At 48.2% G+C, this 13,694-nt stretch overlaps 1 protein-coding gene and 1 long non-coding RNA gene across 8 annotated transcripts in view; one reads left to right on the forward strand and one right to left on the reverse strand.

Annotated features, from left to right (window-relative positions):
* KDM5B (lysine demethylase 5B) overlaps nt 1–8,105 on the reverse strand; it is an 83,120-nt gene extending 75,015 nt beyond the window's left edge. For 5 of the 7 annotated variants that reach the window (XM_078003037.1, XM_078003047.1, XM_015119969.3 and 2 more), the window contains exon 1: nt 7,785–8,105. In XM_078003037.1, coding sequence (XP_077859163.1) covers nt 7,785–7,988 — 204 coding nt within the window. In that variant the 5' untranslated portion in view covers nt 7,989–8,105. Of the gene's footprint in view, nt 1–7,645; nt 7,749–7,784 lie in introns of those variants that run through there. The other 2 variants (XM_078003028.1, XM_015119989.3) reach the window with 2 other exon arrangements.
* On the forward strand, nt 1,779–6,582 carry LOC144341181 (uncharacterized). Its single transcript, XR_013417965.1, has 2 exons — nt 1,779–2,060; nt 4,082–6,582. It is a non-coding gene; the product is annotated as an uncharacterized LOC144341181 (long non-coding RNA).
* Nucleotides 8,106–13,694: the final 5,589 nt, after the last annotated feature.

Consider the following 13,694-nt stretch of genomic DNA (forward strand, 5'->3'; position numbering starts at 1 on the left):
GCCTCCCAAAGTGCTGGGATTACAAGTGAAAGCCACCATGCCTGGCTAGAACGTCATTCTATTTCTTCGTTACTACTGATGTCAACTCTGTTTTGTCAGGCAAAATACCCACTCTGACCAGAAGGCCCCTTTTCCCAAGAAAGGAAAAGTTGAGATAAAGTCTGGCCAATATGAAAATGAACAGATAAAGAATGAAGTGATGTTAGCAGAGACAACCTCCACCCACCAACCAACTCCCACACCTCCATGTGTCAACAGACCTGCAGCTGGTCAAGTTACTTGACATGTCCCAACAAATGTGTAACAAAGCAACAAAGCCATTGACTAAAACTGAGAAACACTATCCCCAACCTATTTGGGCAAAATGACCATCACTGACTAAAGGCTAGAAAGCTCACTCCTAATTGCCGAAATGTCACTTATAACCTGAATAGGACAAAAGCTAAGCCAAGCTGTTCTTTACAAATGAAGATCCCTAGAGTATTCTTTCAACTCCAATGCTGCTACTCCACTTTCAGCTCTTCAATCCAGGAAAATAGCTAAAGTAACTATTCTTTACACTTTTGTGTATTCTCGACATTTTTCATAATAAAATGTTTTAATTTACTCCCTGTAAGTGATGGGTCTAGCAGAACAAAATGATTAGTTTTTATATCCGAAAGAAAGCTTAAATGCTTTAAAAAAAGAAGCAGTAGCACACATGGGATGACTCTAAGGCCATGTGTAAAGATATATGCTGATGGTGCTTTAAGAAGGATGGTCTACAGTTAAAGGTTTGAGTGTCTTAAACCATGGTGTGGGGAAGAGGACTTAAAAGAATGCGTTCAAATTCTGCATCTTTGTTCCAAACATCCTACAATTATGGAACCGAAATGCCTCACTGTCCCAGAGATATCTTTTCTTCATTAATCTGGTTTATAAACTTGGTTGTAAAAAGCAAATTCACCAAAGAATTCATCTAATAATAGAAAAAGAAACATTTCTGGACGAATTTGTGGAGGTATACAATTTAATTTTTCATTTAATTTTTATTTAAAATTAAGTTTTCATTTAATTTCCCTCTTTAATCCCATGCAAGGACACAGCAGTAGAAATATTTGAGAAATACTTCTCAACTGCATACAATTCTTATGTCTAAAACAAGTTTCTCACAATCTGGATTTTATAAATCCAGTTATTAGTATCTCAAACTTTAAATAATCAAAAGTCAATGGCAGCAGCCCAAGAATATGGCTTTCCCAAGGTATTAACTCACCCACCCACTCACCCCAAAGGAACTTGTCGGTATGCCTCTGTTGAGTCCCCTTCAAGAGACCCAAACTTAAATTTGAGAATGTGTAGCCCTCCAGTTCCCAACCTTCATTCCATCTTTTTTTTTTTTTTTTTTTTTGAGGCTGGCAATAATCTGTACTATAATAGCTATATTAGAGAACACCTAATTCTCTTAGAGGAAAAAAAAAATTGCACAGCAATCTCAACACAAATGAAGCTGAGAGGACTGTCCAAGGATGAAAGCAAGGTACTCCTAGGTTAGCAGTTTTTCAAACCTATAGATGACATTTGGAAAGAAGTATATGCATAAGACTTCAAAAACCCTGAACACCAGAGACCTAATTAGCACATTCATTTTAGGAGCATGGGCTTTCCCTTATTCTTTTCTATAGCCAACCTTAATGGGGTTCAATTAAGGCAACAATGAAAGGTTACAAAAGTCTACAAAAAGGTCCCATTACAGTATTTAAACAGGGTTCGATTTTTTAAAATCGAATAGTTTACACCTTTTTTTTGTTGTTGTTTTGGGTTTTTTTTTGTTTGTTTTCTTTTTTGAGCCTGTCGCCCAGGTTGGAGTGCAATGGAGTGATCTCAGCTCACTGGAACCTCTGCCTCCCAGGTTCAAGCAATTCTCCTGCCTCAGCCACCTGAGTAGCTGGGATTGCAAGCCCCCACCACCATGCCCAGCTAATTTTTGTATTTTTAGTAGAGACAGAGTTTTGCTATGTTGGCCAGGCTGATCTCAAACTCCTGACCTCAAGCAATATGCCCATCTAGGCCTCCCAAAAGTGCTGGGATTACAGACATGAGCCACTACGCCCAACCCCGTATTTTTTTACCTAAGAGAAAATTCCTCCACTGGCTGATCTCTACCCACTTATAAATGTAAACCAATAAACACATTTTTCACTAATCTATCAACCTGACATACTCCAATACTCTAAGTCTAGGCCAACAGGTCATAAAGAAAATTACCCTAGAAACAGAGAAAGAATAAAATTAAGGGTTAATAATTTTCTTTTAACTTTTCTTATCAGTGTCTCAACAAAATAATTCAGGCCAGGTGCACTGGCTCAGGCCTGTAATCCCAGCACTTTGGGAGACCAAAGCGGGAGAACTGCTTGAAGCCAGGAGTTCAAGATAAGCCTGGGCAACATACTGAGAAACCCCATCCCTACAATTTATTAGAGGCTGAGGAGGGAGGAGCACTTGAGCCCAAGAAGTGGAAGCTGCAGTGAGCCTTGATTGCAACACTGCATGCCAGCCTGGGTGACAGAGATTTTTTAAAAAAAAGGGAGATTTCAAGCCCTGGCTTTTAAGAGAGAAGTATATTAACGCTTTTCAAAGGTAATTCTCTACCCATTTCACTCTTTTAAAAGTTTAGATTGCATGTTTAAAACCATACCCTATAATCATAGGAAGGGAAGGAAATTTTTCCAGTGGGGGTGGGGACTCAAATCTTTAGCTGACTCATATTTGCAATATCATTCACATTACATTCTTAAATTCTACAAGTTTTGTTTATTAGTTCACTACGAATTACAACTGGGTAGATATGTTTTGTGGTTACTAATGTGCCCAATTTACCACTGGCAAAGTCAAATTTAGCTAAACACCCATTCAATAACTACAATAAATGAAGTTTGTTTTTGCTTTAAGGTAGACATTTGTGGCCTGGGTACGGTGGCTCACTCCTGTAATCCCAGCACTTTGGGAGGCCAAGGTGGGTAGATCAACTGAGGTCAGGAGTTCAAGACCAGCCTGACCAACACGGTGAAACCCCATCTCTACTAAAAATACAAAATTAGCCGGGCGTGGTGGCGCACGCCTATAACCCTAGCTCTCAGGCGGCTGAGGCAGGAGAACCGCTTGAACCCAGGAGGCAGATGTTGCGCCACAGCACTCCAGCCTGGGCGACAGGAGTAAAACTCCATCTCAAAAAAAAAAGGTAGACATTTGTGGCCTGGAACTGTAAGACTTAATCCAACCTCCTATCAAGTTTTTATCCTGGGCATTATAGTCCTAAATTTGTCTTTAAAAGTAGTTACAAGTGAGTTCAGGGTTTCTTTTGAGGGCGATGAAAATGTTCTACAATTGATTGTGGTGATGGTTGTACAACTCTGTGAAAATATCAAAAACCACTGAATTGCACATCATAAATGGGTGAACTCTGTGGTATGTTTCAATAAAAGGGTTATTTTTTAAGTAGTTACAAGTTGTTCCCTTGCTCAAGGATGTTTCCACTGATAAGCCTCTTCTCCAAACGTTGAAGGCTTAAAGTAGCCAAAGATACCACAAGTAGGGAAAGATTTCGTGACACCAAAGAAATAGGAAAACCCAGAGAGGGTTAGGTCTAAGTTAATCAAACTCCAAATTAGGGAGAATGATACGCTGGAAAGGGAGTAAATGAGCTCCATATCATTAACACTTCTACCATACAAAGTGTGTAAGTTCCTCCCTCTTCTCTAGGAGTGGAACCAATAGGCTCACTCAATAAAAGATGCTGACTGTGGCCGGGCGCGGTGGCTCACGCCTGTAATCCCAGCACTTTGGGAGGCCAAGGCGGGTGGATCACGAGGTCAGGAGATGGGGACCATTCTGGCTAACACGGTGAAACCCCGTCTCTACTAATACAAAAAATTAGCCGGGAGTAGTGGCGGGTGCCTGTAGTCCCAGCTCCTCGGGAGGCTGAGGCAGGAGAATGGCGTGAACCCGGGAGGCGGAGCTTGCAGTGAGACGAGATAGCGCAACTGCACTCCAGCCAGCGCCACAGAGCAAGACTCCGTCTCAAAAAAAAAAAAAAAAAAAGATGCTGACTGTATTAAAACATTTAAGGGCAGTTTTACACTTGGCTATAAAGATGAAGGAATCAAACTAGTAACTACAAGGAGTTAAAGCTGAAAAAAATTCTGTCTCTTGTGCCCTTGGGTTTGATTTAAACCTTCTCTGGACACAAAGAAGAAATTTGTGGAATCTAGGCCGGGCACGGTGACTCACACCTGTAATCCCAGCACTTTGGGAGACCGAGGCGGGTGGATCACCTGAGGTCAGGAGTTCAAGACCAGCCTAACTAACATGGAGAAACCCTGTCTCTACTAAACATACAAAATTAGCCGGGCATGGTGGCACATGCCTGTAATCCCAGCTACTCACGAAGGCTGAGGCAAGAGAATCACTTGAACCCGGGAGGGAAAAGTTACAGTGAGCCGAGATCGCACCATTGCACATCAGGCCTGGGCAACAAGAGCAAAACTCCGTCTCAAAAAAACGAAAAAGAAAAAGAAAAGAAACTTGTGGAATCTATCTATGGCCAAATGTGAGACATGACATCTGAAAGCAAGAAAATAAGTTACTAAAGCCATAACTATATTCCTATCAAAATTTGGGAGACAAAAAAGTATTTACTGAACAGCCAACTATTTTTCTGCCTAATAGTTACACCCTTAAAATTATTAATCTCCAAATACCACAAAGTGATATGGAAAAATATCATTTGTCCTTAAACAGACATCTAAGTACAGTATCAAGGAGGAAATTAAAATTTGCATTTTAAAGGTGACAAAACCAGAAACCGTATTAATTGTAAATTTAAGGTCTTGGCCCAGAAAACAAACCTGGTTATCCTACGTAGTTAATATAATTTGAAACAAAGGTGTCTGTTAAACTTCAAACTCAGAATTGAAGTATAATCTTCTTGACTTAATTACGTTTTCTCACATTTATCTTAGTATATTTTCAAATTTCTGAGAACCCCTAAGCTGCCATATACAAAATAATATAAGCACTCTAAGGTTTTCAGAAGCCAAGCAGTTTTGGGAGTCTCACTGAGAAAGCAGCTATAAACTGAAGCTATATTAAGTACCATTGGTAAAGATACAAAGGTAAGAACAAAAGGAGACAGAAATGTTTTATACTTCTCCTTACCTTCTAACAAGTAAAATATCAATAGTCCCAGTTCCCCTTCTAATATAACCATTTGTGTTCCAAAAACTCAGTGAACAAAAATCATCCAGAAATACAGACATTACATATATGACCATGGAAAATATTTCACACCTCTTGAAGGGTTTTTTTGTTGCTACATATCAACTATATGAAACCACTTGTTCACAGTTAGCTTTCCTAAAAACAAAACAGTTTCTAAAACAAAGACTGTTTACATCTCTTAAGAAGCCTTTGTTCCAACAAGACCCCTCTTCAAGAGCTACAACTTCTGGAAAGATTTCCCTTTTTGTGGTTATATCAACAACAAATACTCTCAAACTCTTTCCATTTGGCATAGGAGTTTGTTAAACAAAGGAGGAAGCAAGCCCCCTCCACACAAAGGAGGTCTCCAAAACAGCACTGGTTGTATTTGTAGATTATTGGTGCCTCTTTAACCCCTTTCCTCAGGCTGTACTATGTAGTACTCTCAATACAAAATGGTGGCCATCATGTCTGTCTGACATTCAGAGGGGGGAAAAGGCAATTCGATCACACATTTTGCAAAGATTACCATTAATATTCTAGCCAAGATGAGGAAATGGGTAGCCAAGCCTAACCAGAGCAACACTCTCTTTTCAGGAAAAGGGCCCTCTAAAAGGCAAAGAACAAGAAAGCAAGATAAAGGATTTACCCCAGCCCTGGTATACCACAATACCAACATGGAGGACACCTCCCAGGAATCTGACTCCCCACATTTTGGTTACTAACAACTTAGTCAAGTTACCCAATTTCTGAATAAAATCCCATTAATGCAAATGTGCGATATTCATATTCACCCCTTCTAGCATGTGACATAAAGCCACATTACTACAGTGTGAAACATGACCTATTATTCAAGAATTAAAACCTTGGCTCTAACCAGCCCTGTTATAACTTCTGCAGGCCTCTTCGCACTAAGAGAAACGTACTTCCCTTAAGCAGCAAGAATCAACCTTGCCCACCTCGCTGTAAGAAATGGATCTATTTTCAAACATTTCCCTCATATTCGCTGGCTAGTTATTTTGTGAAGCATATAGTTCATCTCCCTTTTCAAACTTGCTTAAGAAAAACTAAAGTAGGTGTCCATGTTTTAATTTGGGGCGGGGAAGAGTTAGGATAAGAAGCCTTATTTTCAGGGATCTCCCTGAAAACAGCTTTCCAAAACATAATGATTACAAACAGAATCCCTACAACTCAAAATGGCATTACAAAGAGCAAGCTTAAGGGAGAAAGGGGTGGGAAGGGGTCTTCCTCCACTTAGGAGTGGGGGTGGGGGAAGAGAGTGGGGAGAAGATTCTTAAACAGTAGGAAAGGCAGTTAAACCCCCTTCCCAACGGTCCCAGCCCGTCCAACCGCCGCTTAGGCCAACTCGGACTCAGACCCTCCCGAAAGGTGGGCAAAAACCAGGGGTGTAGGAGCGCACCCAGTTCCGGCCACGGGGGAAGGAGTTGGCCGGGCTCTCCTCAGCGAACGTTGGAGCCGTTGGGGATGGTTTCAGCAACACCCACCCCTCACTCACTGCCCCCAGGCCCGAGGCGCTGTAGACAGGGCTGCAAGGGCTGCGGTGGGTGACTGCCTTTCAGCGCCCAGAGGCCGAGGGCCGGGGGAAACGAGCACGAAATCTTCGGAGGTCTCTTCGTCTGACATTCCCCTACAAACACGGCCTCGCCCCGACCCCATCCCCAACAGCACAGCCCAGGCCTCCCCGGGGAGCCGAGCGGCTGAGCCAGAAGAAGCCGGGTGTGTGAGCCTTTGGGAGCGCGGGCGGGCATGGGGCCCACCACCGCCTGTCCTGCCCCCGCCGCCCCAAAAGTGTCCCCCCAGACACTAACGCCCCCCACAACACATCCGCTCCGGGGCCGGACCTGCGGCTCCTCCCCGCCCCCAGCCAGCGCTGGCCGCCCCCCTCTTGACCCCGGCCCGGGGGACACCTGGAGGCCCGGGGACCAGGCGGTGGAGGGGTGCCCTGGTCTGGAGGGTGGGGCGCCCAGGTGAGGGCCGCTCCGGGCCGACGCCGCCACCACACAAAGGACCAGGGGCTCCCGCCGCCATATTGAAAACTTTCCTCCTCGCACGACAACTCGCAAGTCCCCCACCCCCACCCCACCCCATCACACACCCCCGCACCCCGGGAGCGGAGGCGAGGACCAGCCTGCTGAGCCTCGCCGGGCCCACAGTCCTCCCTCCAGCCCGCGCCTCCGCCGGGCTACGTGAGGAAACTCCCCCGCGACCACCCCCGGCTCCTGCCATCACTCCATCCGGAACCGAACCCGAACCTCCGGACCCGGCCGCCCGAACCCCGCGGCGACCCGGCCCTCCCGTGGCACCGCCGAAGTCCCCGGTTCTCCCACGCTACTCATCTCCCACCCTAGAGAAGCCCCCATCTTCCTCCCCCAGCCTCAACTCCAACCTTCTAGGCAGCCTCAAACTTGACGAGGCCGGTGGGGCGACCGGCTCCCCGCCCCCCGCGCCTCGGGCCTCCCCAGACCCGCGCGTCCCCGCTCCCTCCCCCAGCCACGAGCTGGATCCGGGGTGCTGGCGTGACTCACCGGCGGCGGCCGCACCTTACAGATCCCAGTCTGCTCGGCTATAGGCCGGATCTTGTGGATGAAAGCGAAGGGGTCCGCGAACTCTTCCCAGCTGGGCTCGAAGACTGGGCACTCGGGGGGAGGCAGGAACTCGCCCAGCGGGCCCGGGCCCCCAAGGGGCAGCGCCGGGCGCGGGCCCGGGTGCAGCGCGGTGGCCGGCTCCATCACTGCAGGCTGGGCAATAGGCGAGGCGAGGGTGGGCTCCGGGACCGAGGCTGCGAGCTCCACTCGGTCCGAGACCCGTGCAGACGAAGCTCTGGCGACAGCAAGTCCGAGTTGTACGGGCAACGGCAGCACCTTGGGCTTTTTCAGCCTCCGACGACGACGTCTCGCCGCAAACCCACGCCGTGCGCCTCCGCCGCCACGGCGAGGAAAAAGAGTCCCACCCCACCCCCACCCACCCACCCTCCGCGCATGGCTCCCCGCCCCGCCCCCGAATTAGGAGGGGCCGCGCCTTCCGCTGTGGATGGAGTTTATCCTTAGGGTTTCAGTTGAGCCAACTTTTATTGACCATTTACTATGCATCAGAGTTCCTGCCCTGAAGAAGTTAAGTCTGGTAGAAAGGATCAGTCCCATAAGCCAATCATTCAATCATGTCAGTACACAGTGGTAGGTGCAGTAAAACCCAGGAGGGGGTTTTGGAAAGAGTATTGGAAATGGAGAAGGATTTTCCAGTAGAGATAACAGCTTGAACATACAAACAGCATGTTCGTGAGAAGGCAATAGTAGTAATAATAATAATAACGTAACACTTTTGGTCACTTTCATATCCTAGGCACTGTTCTAATTGCATTGCATGATTAATCACACAACCCTATGAGATAGGTACTCTTATTTCCACTTTACAATAAGGAAAGTGAGGCATAGGTAGATTAAGCAATTTGCCAAAATTCACATGGCTAATAAGTGATGGAGATTATTGGGAGGTGGAGATGTTGCAGGGAAAATAAATATCAACAATCTATGACAAGGTCAGACTTGAGAGGGGCAAAAGGCTCTTGAAATAATCCAGACAAGAAATGATAGGGTTTAATTTAAGGCAGTGGTACTGATGATTATGAGGAAGGGATGCAAAGGTAGGAAATAAAATTAGGACACAGTGACAGATTGGGGGGGAAGATGAGGTATTAAGATTCAGATGTCTGGCGTATCTGCCTGAGTAGATGCTAGCCGGTTGGCATTGGTGGGACGTTCACCCCAATTATATACACAAGGCGAGTTATTCAAGGGAAGAAGGTGCTGTGCTCATTTCTGGACATTTTGAATTTGAGGTGTCTCTGGTACAAACAGGTAGAGATACCCAACGGGGTATCCTTCAACGGACTGGAGGGCATAAATCAGAAGGGGCGAGATCAGAATTGGAGATATAAATCTGGGAGTTATGTGCATATGGGTGATAGCCGCTATTTAATGCTACTGTGTGTAAGGCACTGTTCTAAACGCTCTGCATGTGTTAGCTCACTGAGTCTTCGCAACCACCATATTGAGTAGGTACGATATTATCTTCATTTTGCAGAGCAGGCAACGGAGGCAAAGCGAGGTTAACGAACTTTAAGAGATATGAACACTTTTGAGGCGCCTTTTTTTTTTCCTTTTGGCGGGGGACGGGAGACGGGGGTGGGTGGGTGGTGTCCAGCAGCCTCAGAAAAAGGGAGAAAGTTCAAAAAGTAGAACGTCAACATTGAAATGACCTCTTTCATCCAAAAAGGTGCCAAACGTATGCAAGGACTGCTTGTCAAGATCTTAGTTCTGCTTTCAGATTCACCTAGTGGAAGGAAATCTCTTATGCTTAAGAAGTCTTCAATTAAAAGGGGGGATGGGCGTGGGGGGAGAGGACAACCGCGTTCCCTTCAACAAATTATTCCCAGAGGTACCTGACCCCGGAAAGAGTTCACAGTGGTCCTGGGAAAACGTAGTCCTTTTCTTAGATCTCTAGGGCTTTGGGACCTGGAGCCTCTTCCTGCTCCCTACTGCAATGGAGAATCAAGCCCAGGGGACAGCTAGCACACTATTAGAAGAATTATCAGTGCAAGATAGATATGCGATGTGGCAAGTTATGATAGAATCTAGGTAGTGGGTATAGAGGAATTTGATGCAAATTTCTTTTAACTTTACTGAATATTTGATAATACTAAAGAAGTTGGGTAGAAGAATTCTTATCGTCGATGGCTCTTTGGTGCGCATTCTGTGCCTCTGTGGGTCTTGATGAAGATTATGTCTTGTTACGCGCCCTCTCGGGAGAGCGTTGACTATTTTCACTCTTAACGTTTGCATCCTACAAGCCAGGTAGGCATAACTTTGAAACAAATTCTAGACTTACATGAGTTATGACTATTAACTGAGATCGACAGCAAGAACAAGCCTAAGAAAATCTTTCCCAATTCTCAGCTGCGTCCTACAATTCTCTATTCTCTATACTATTCTCGCTCCCAACTCTCAAGGTCTCCCAGTCCCGCTTCCTCCATTTCCGGTAGTGACCCTAAGTGATGAGATTCTATTGCTCCCAGATCGGGCCGCAGCTGTTTGGCTCCCAACGGACCCGGTGTGACGTTAAGGGAGGGGGCGGTTGCCGGCGTCTTGAGGGGGAACCTAGGGACCGAGAGGACTCTCCAGGAAGGCAGCCGCTCCCCCGCCCGCAGCAGACGCTCCCCTTGCCCTTTATGATGTTTACATGGGCGGAGGGATCCCTCCCAGCTGACAGCCACACCGCGCCGGCGCTTCTTTTTTTAAAGAGCCTAGCCACGGGCGCTGATTGGCCGGCGGCCGGGCGCGTCAGCCTCCGGGGGCGGGGCCCGGGCCGCATTGTCTCGTCTGGGGCCGGCTGGACACCCCAGAGGCCGGACCTGGGCAACCCCAGCCTGGAGGTGCCGGGGCCGGAGCTCCCAGAGGGCTGGGTGCGATGTCTGGGCGGGGTCAGGTTCGGGTTCCCAGGCCATAGCGGAGCTGCAGCCCAGGCGACCTGAGCGGAACCCAGCCCCGCTCCGAGTGCCACGTCTCCAGGAACCCCCTCCTTACTCTTGGACAACACTCCGCCCCCGCCCGGGCCTCCGTCCCCCAAACCGCCCTCATTTGTGCAGCGCCAGATCCTTTGGACACATCCATAGGTGTCTCCATCCTCATGCGGTCCATCCAGCTCCCAGACCTCACGTCTCCAACCGGCTGCACCCCACTTTCCAGCCTGCGCCCCAGATCTGCAGCCTTCACCCCTAGATCCACCCGCCTGCTGATGAGGCGCTCCCCGCGTTCCTTCCGGTAGCTGCGTTGTGAAGACCACGCTGCCGGGTTGCAAACTTGGGGGGACTTCCACCCCCCCCCCTTGGGCGCCGTGCAACTACCCTGGGACCGGGTTCGGGGATGAGGGGGGCAGGCCGAGCTCCCCAGCGGCCGGCGCAGCACGTAGCGCACGTGTAGGGCCCGCTCCCTACCCCCTCGGTGCCTCTGACAACTTTCCAGAGCTCCCGGGGTCGTCCGTGAGCCTCCCTTCCGCCCTGGCCTCCGGTCTCTGCTTCGCGCGTGCTTCTTTTTTTTTTTTTTTTTTGAGACGGAGTCTCGGTCTGCCACCCAGGCTGGAGTGCAGTGGCCGGATCTCAGCTCACTGCAAGCTCCGCCTCCCGGGTTCACGCCATTCTCCTGCCTCAGCCTCCCGAGTAGCTGGGACTACAGGCGCCCGCCACCTCGCCCGGCTAGTTTTTTGTATTTTTTAGTAGAGACGGGGTTTCACGGGGTTAGCCAGGATGGTCTCGATCTCCTGACCTCGTGATCCGCCCGTCTCGGCCTCCCAAAGTGCTGGGATTACAGGCTTGAGCCACCGCGCCCGGCCCTCGCGCGTGCTTCTACCACCACTCTTCTAGCACCACCCTTCCCCTCCCAGCCTGGTGGATCCTCTTGTCTCCCCCAATCTCCAGTGCACCGGCTTTCCCTCGTCCTCTACGCAGTCCATCTCAGCTTATTTCTCCAATGCCATTCTCTCCTCACCACCTCTAGGTGCCCTGGAATGTTTGCTGTCAGATGTCCCTTGTGAAACCCACAAACCCTTGCAATTTGGCCTTCTTGTTTTATTTTGTGTATTCCCACAACGTCTTATTACTACCCCCATTACAACACTTATAACTCAGTATTTGTCTTTTTTCCGCAGTGTCCCTGCACTCTCCCCATACATGTTCCTCTCCTGCCAGATTGTAAGCCTCTAGAGGGAAGGAGTAATGTCTCTCTCCTTGGCACCAGGCACGTGGCAGACACTCCACAAATATTTGTTGAAAGGGAGGGTAAATGGCCTTGAGTTTCTGTGGCTCCAATTGGCTGTGGATGGAGCTTTCGGCTGGACAAAGAGAAAAATCTGGTTGACCTCATGAAGCAGGAAGGAGGCTCAGAAGGGTGTTGATGGAGCCTCCACGATGGGTGGGCACCACGGGTGAGATAAACCCATCCTCCCCCATTCCCTGCCCTACTTGACTCCCAGGAACCAGCAACCCCTCCTATGCTATCGTCTTCTGCTGAGCTGGTCCCTTATGGGGGACTTCGGTGCTCCCTGTCCTGCCCTAGCCCCAGCTGTCGGTGCTGCCCTTGGGGAATGGCTCACACCTTGACCAGGCGCTCATTTCTGGGTTTCTGTCCTTGGGAAGCTGGGTCTGGGTCCTAAGAGCCACCTTGGTAACTAATAAATGCCTCTTCCTCCTCCCATCTGCTCTTCCTCTCCTGTCCTGGAATCCCTTTCTGATGACTCAGCCCAACTGAGTTCCAGGGTAACTGCGCTCTCAGTCTTGGGCTTTGGTTTACCTGGGTGTGGGGCTCAAAGGGCTAGACCCTTGTCGGGGTCAGTCGCTGACAAGTGGAACATTCCCACGGTGCTGCCAGCCCTGCCCACAGGGATTGGGAAGGGCAGAGTTAGCCACACCAGGGCTTCAGGGCTTGTTTCTTCCCATTCCGGTTGGGCAACTTTAGAAGCCCTGGACTCCCAAGGAGCAATCCTGTGAGCTGCTTAGAGAAGCTATAAGGATTAGAGGGAAACTCATGTTCCCTGTTCATCCCTCAGTGGCACCACCAGCACCCCTAATTCGGGTCTCTGGGCTGAGGGGCCCCTGGCAGCATGCTCAATGGCCGTGGATAGCTGGAATGTTTGGAATTGCCTGCATCTTGGATGAAAGTCTTACAATAGAATGAAAACTGCTGCAACACTGTGTCAGCACTTTACAGACCACCACTGTAAATTCCCAATTGTAACTGGGAATTTGGAATTCCATGTTCAACCAAATCATGCTGAGTGCCCAGCACAGCATCTGACACACTAAATGCTACAGGTGAATTCCCTTTTTCCTCTTTCCTGGCAGGAAGCAGGGACATGAGAACCACTAGAAACACTGTAGTAACATGAATAAGACGGCCATTAGCCAGGTGGAAATCATAGTCTACTGAGCACATCAGCCCTGTGAAATGAGTGGTATTAGTGTTACCATTTTTCAGATGGAGAAATTGAGACTCAGAAAGGTTAATTAGCCAAAAGTCAGACAGTAATAGCAGAGCTAGGAAAAGAATGTTATCCTAGTACCTACCTTTGATCTTCCCAAAACACCAAACTGACTTTTCTAAAGCTGAGGAAAAAGGACACAGAAGCCTCATCTCAGATCTCACCACCAGCTGCCCCTTAATCTGCCAACATTGATCCACTCTCCCCTCTAGACTACAGTGGCTTCAAACTTTGACTAATCTCCAGTATTTTTGTTTACATAGCAACAGCAACAAAAGTTTCACAAAACAGTATTACCTTTATATAGTGATGGACTTACATATGCTGGTTGAAACTCATTAAGTTGATTTTGTGACTTACAATGGACCTGGGCAACATAGGAAGATCCCTAACCCCATTTCTATAAA

Source organism: Macaca mulatta, chromosome 1, assembly GCF_049350105.2.
Source record: "Macaca mulatta isolate MMU2019108-1 chromosome 1, T2T-MMU8v2.0, whole genome shotgun sequence".
Lineage (NCBI taxonomy): Eukaryota > Metazoa > Chordata > Mammalia > Primates > Cercopithecidae > Macaca > Macaca mulatta.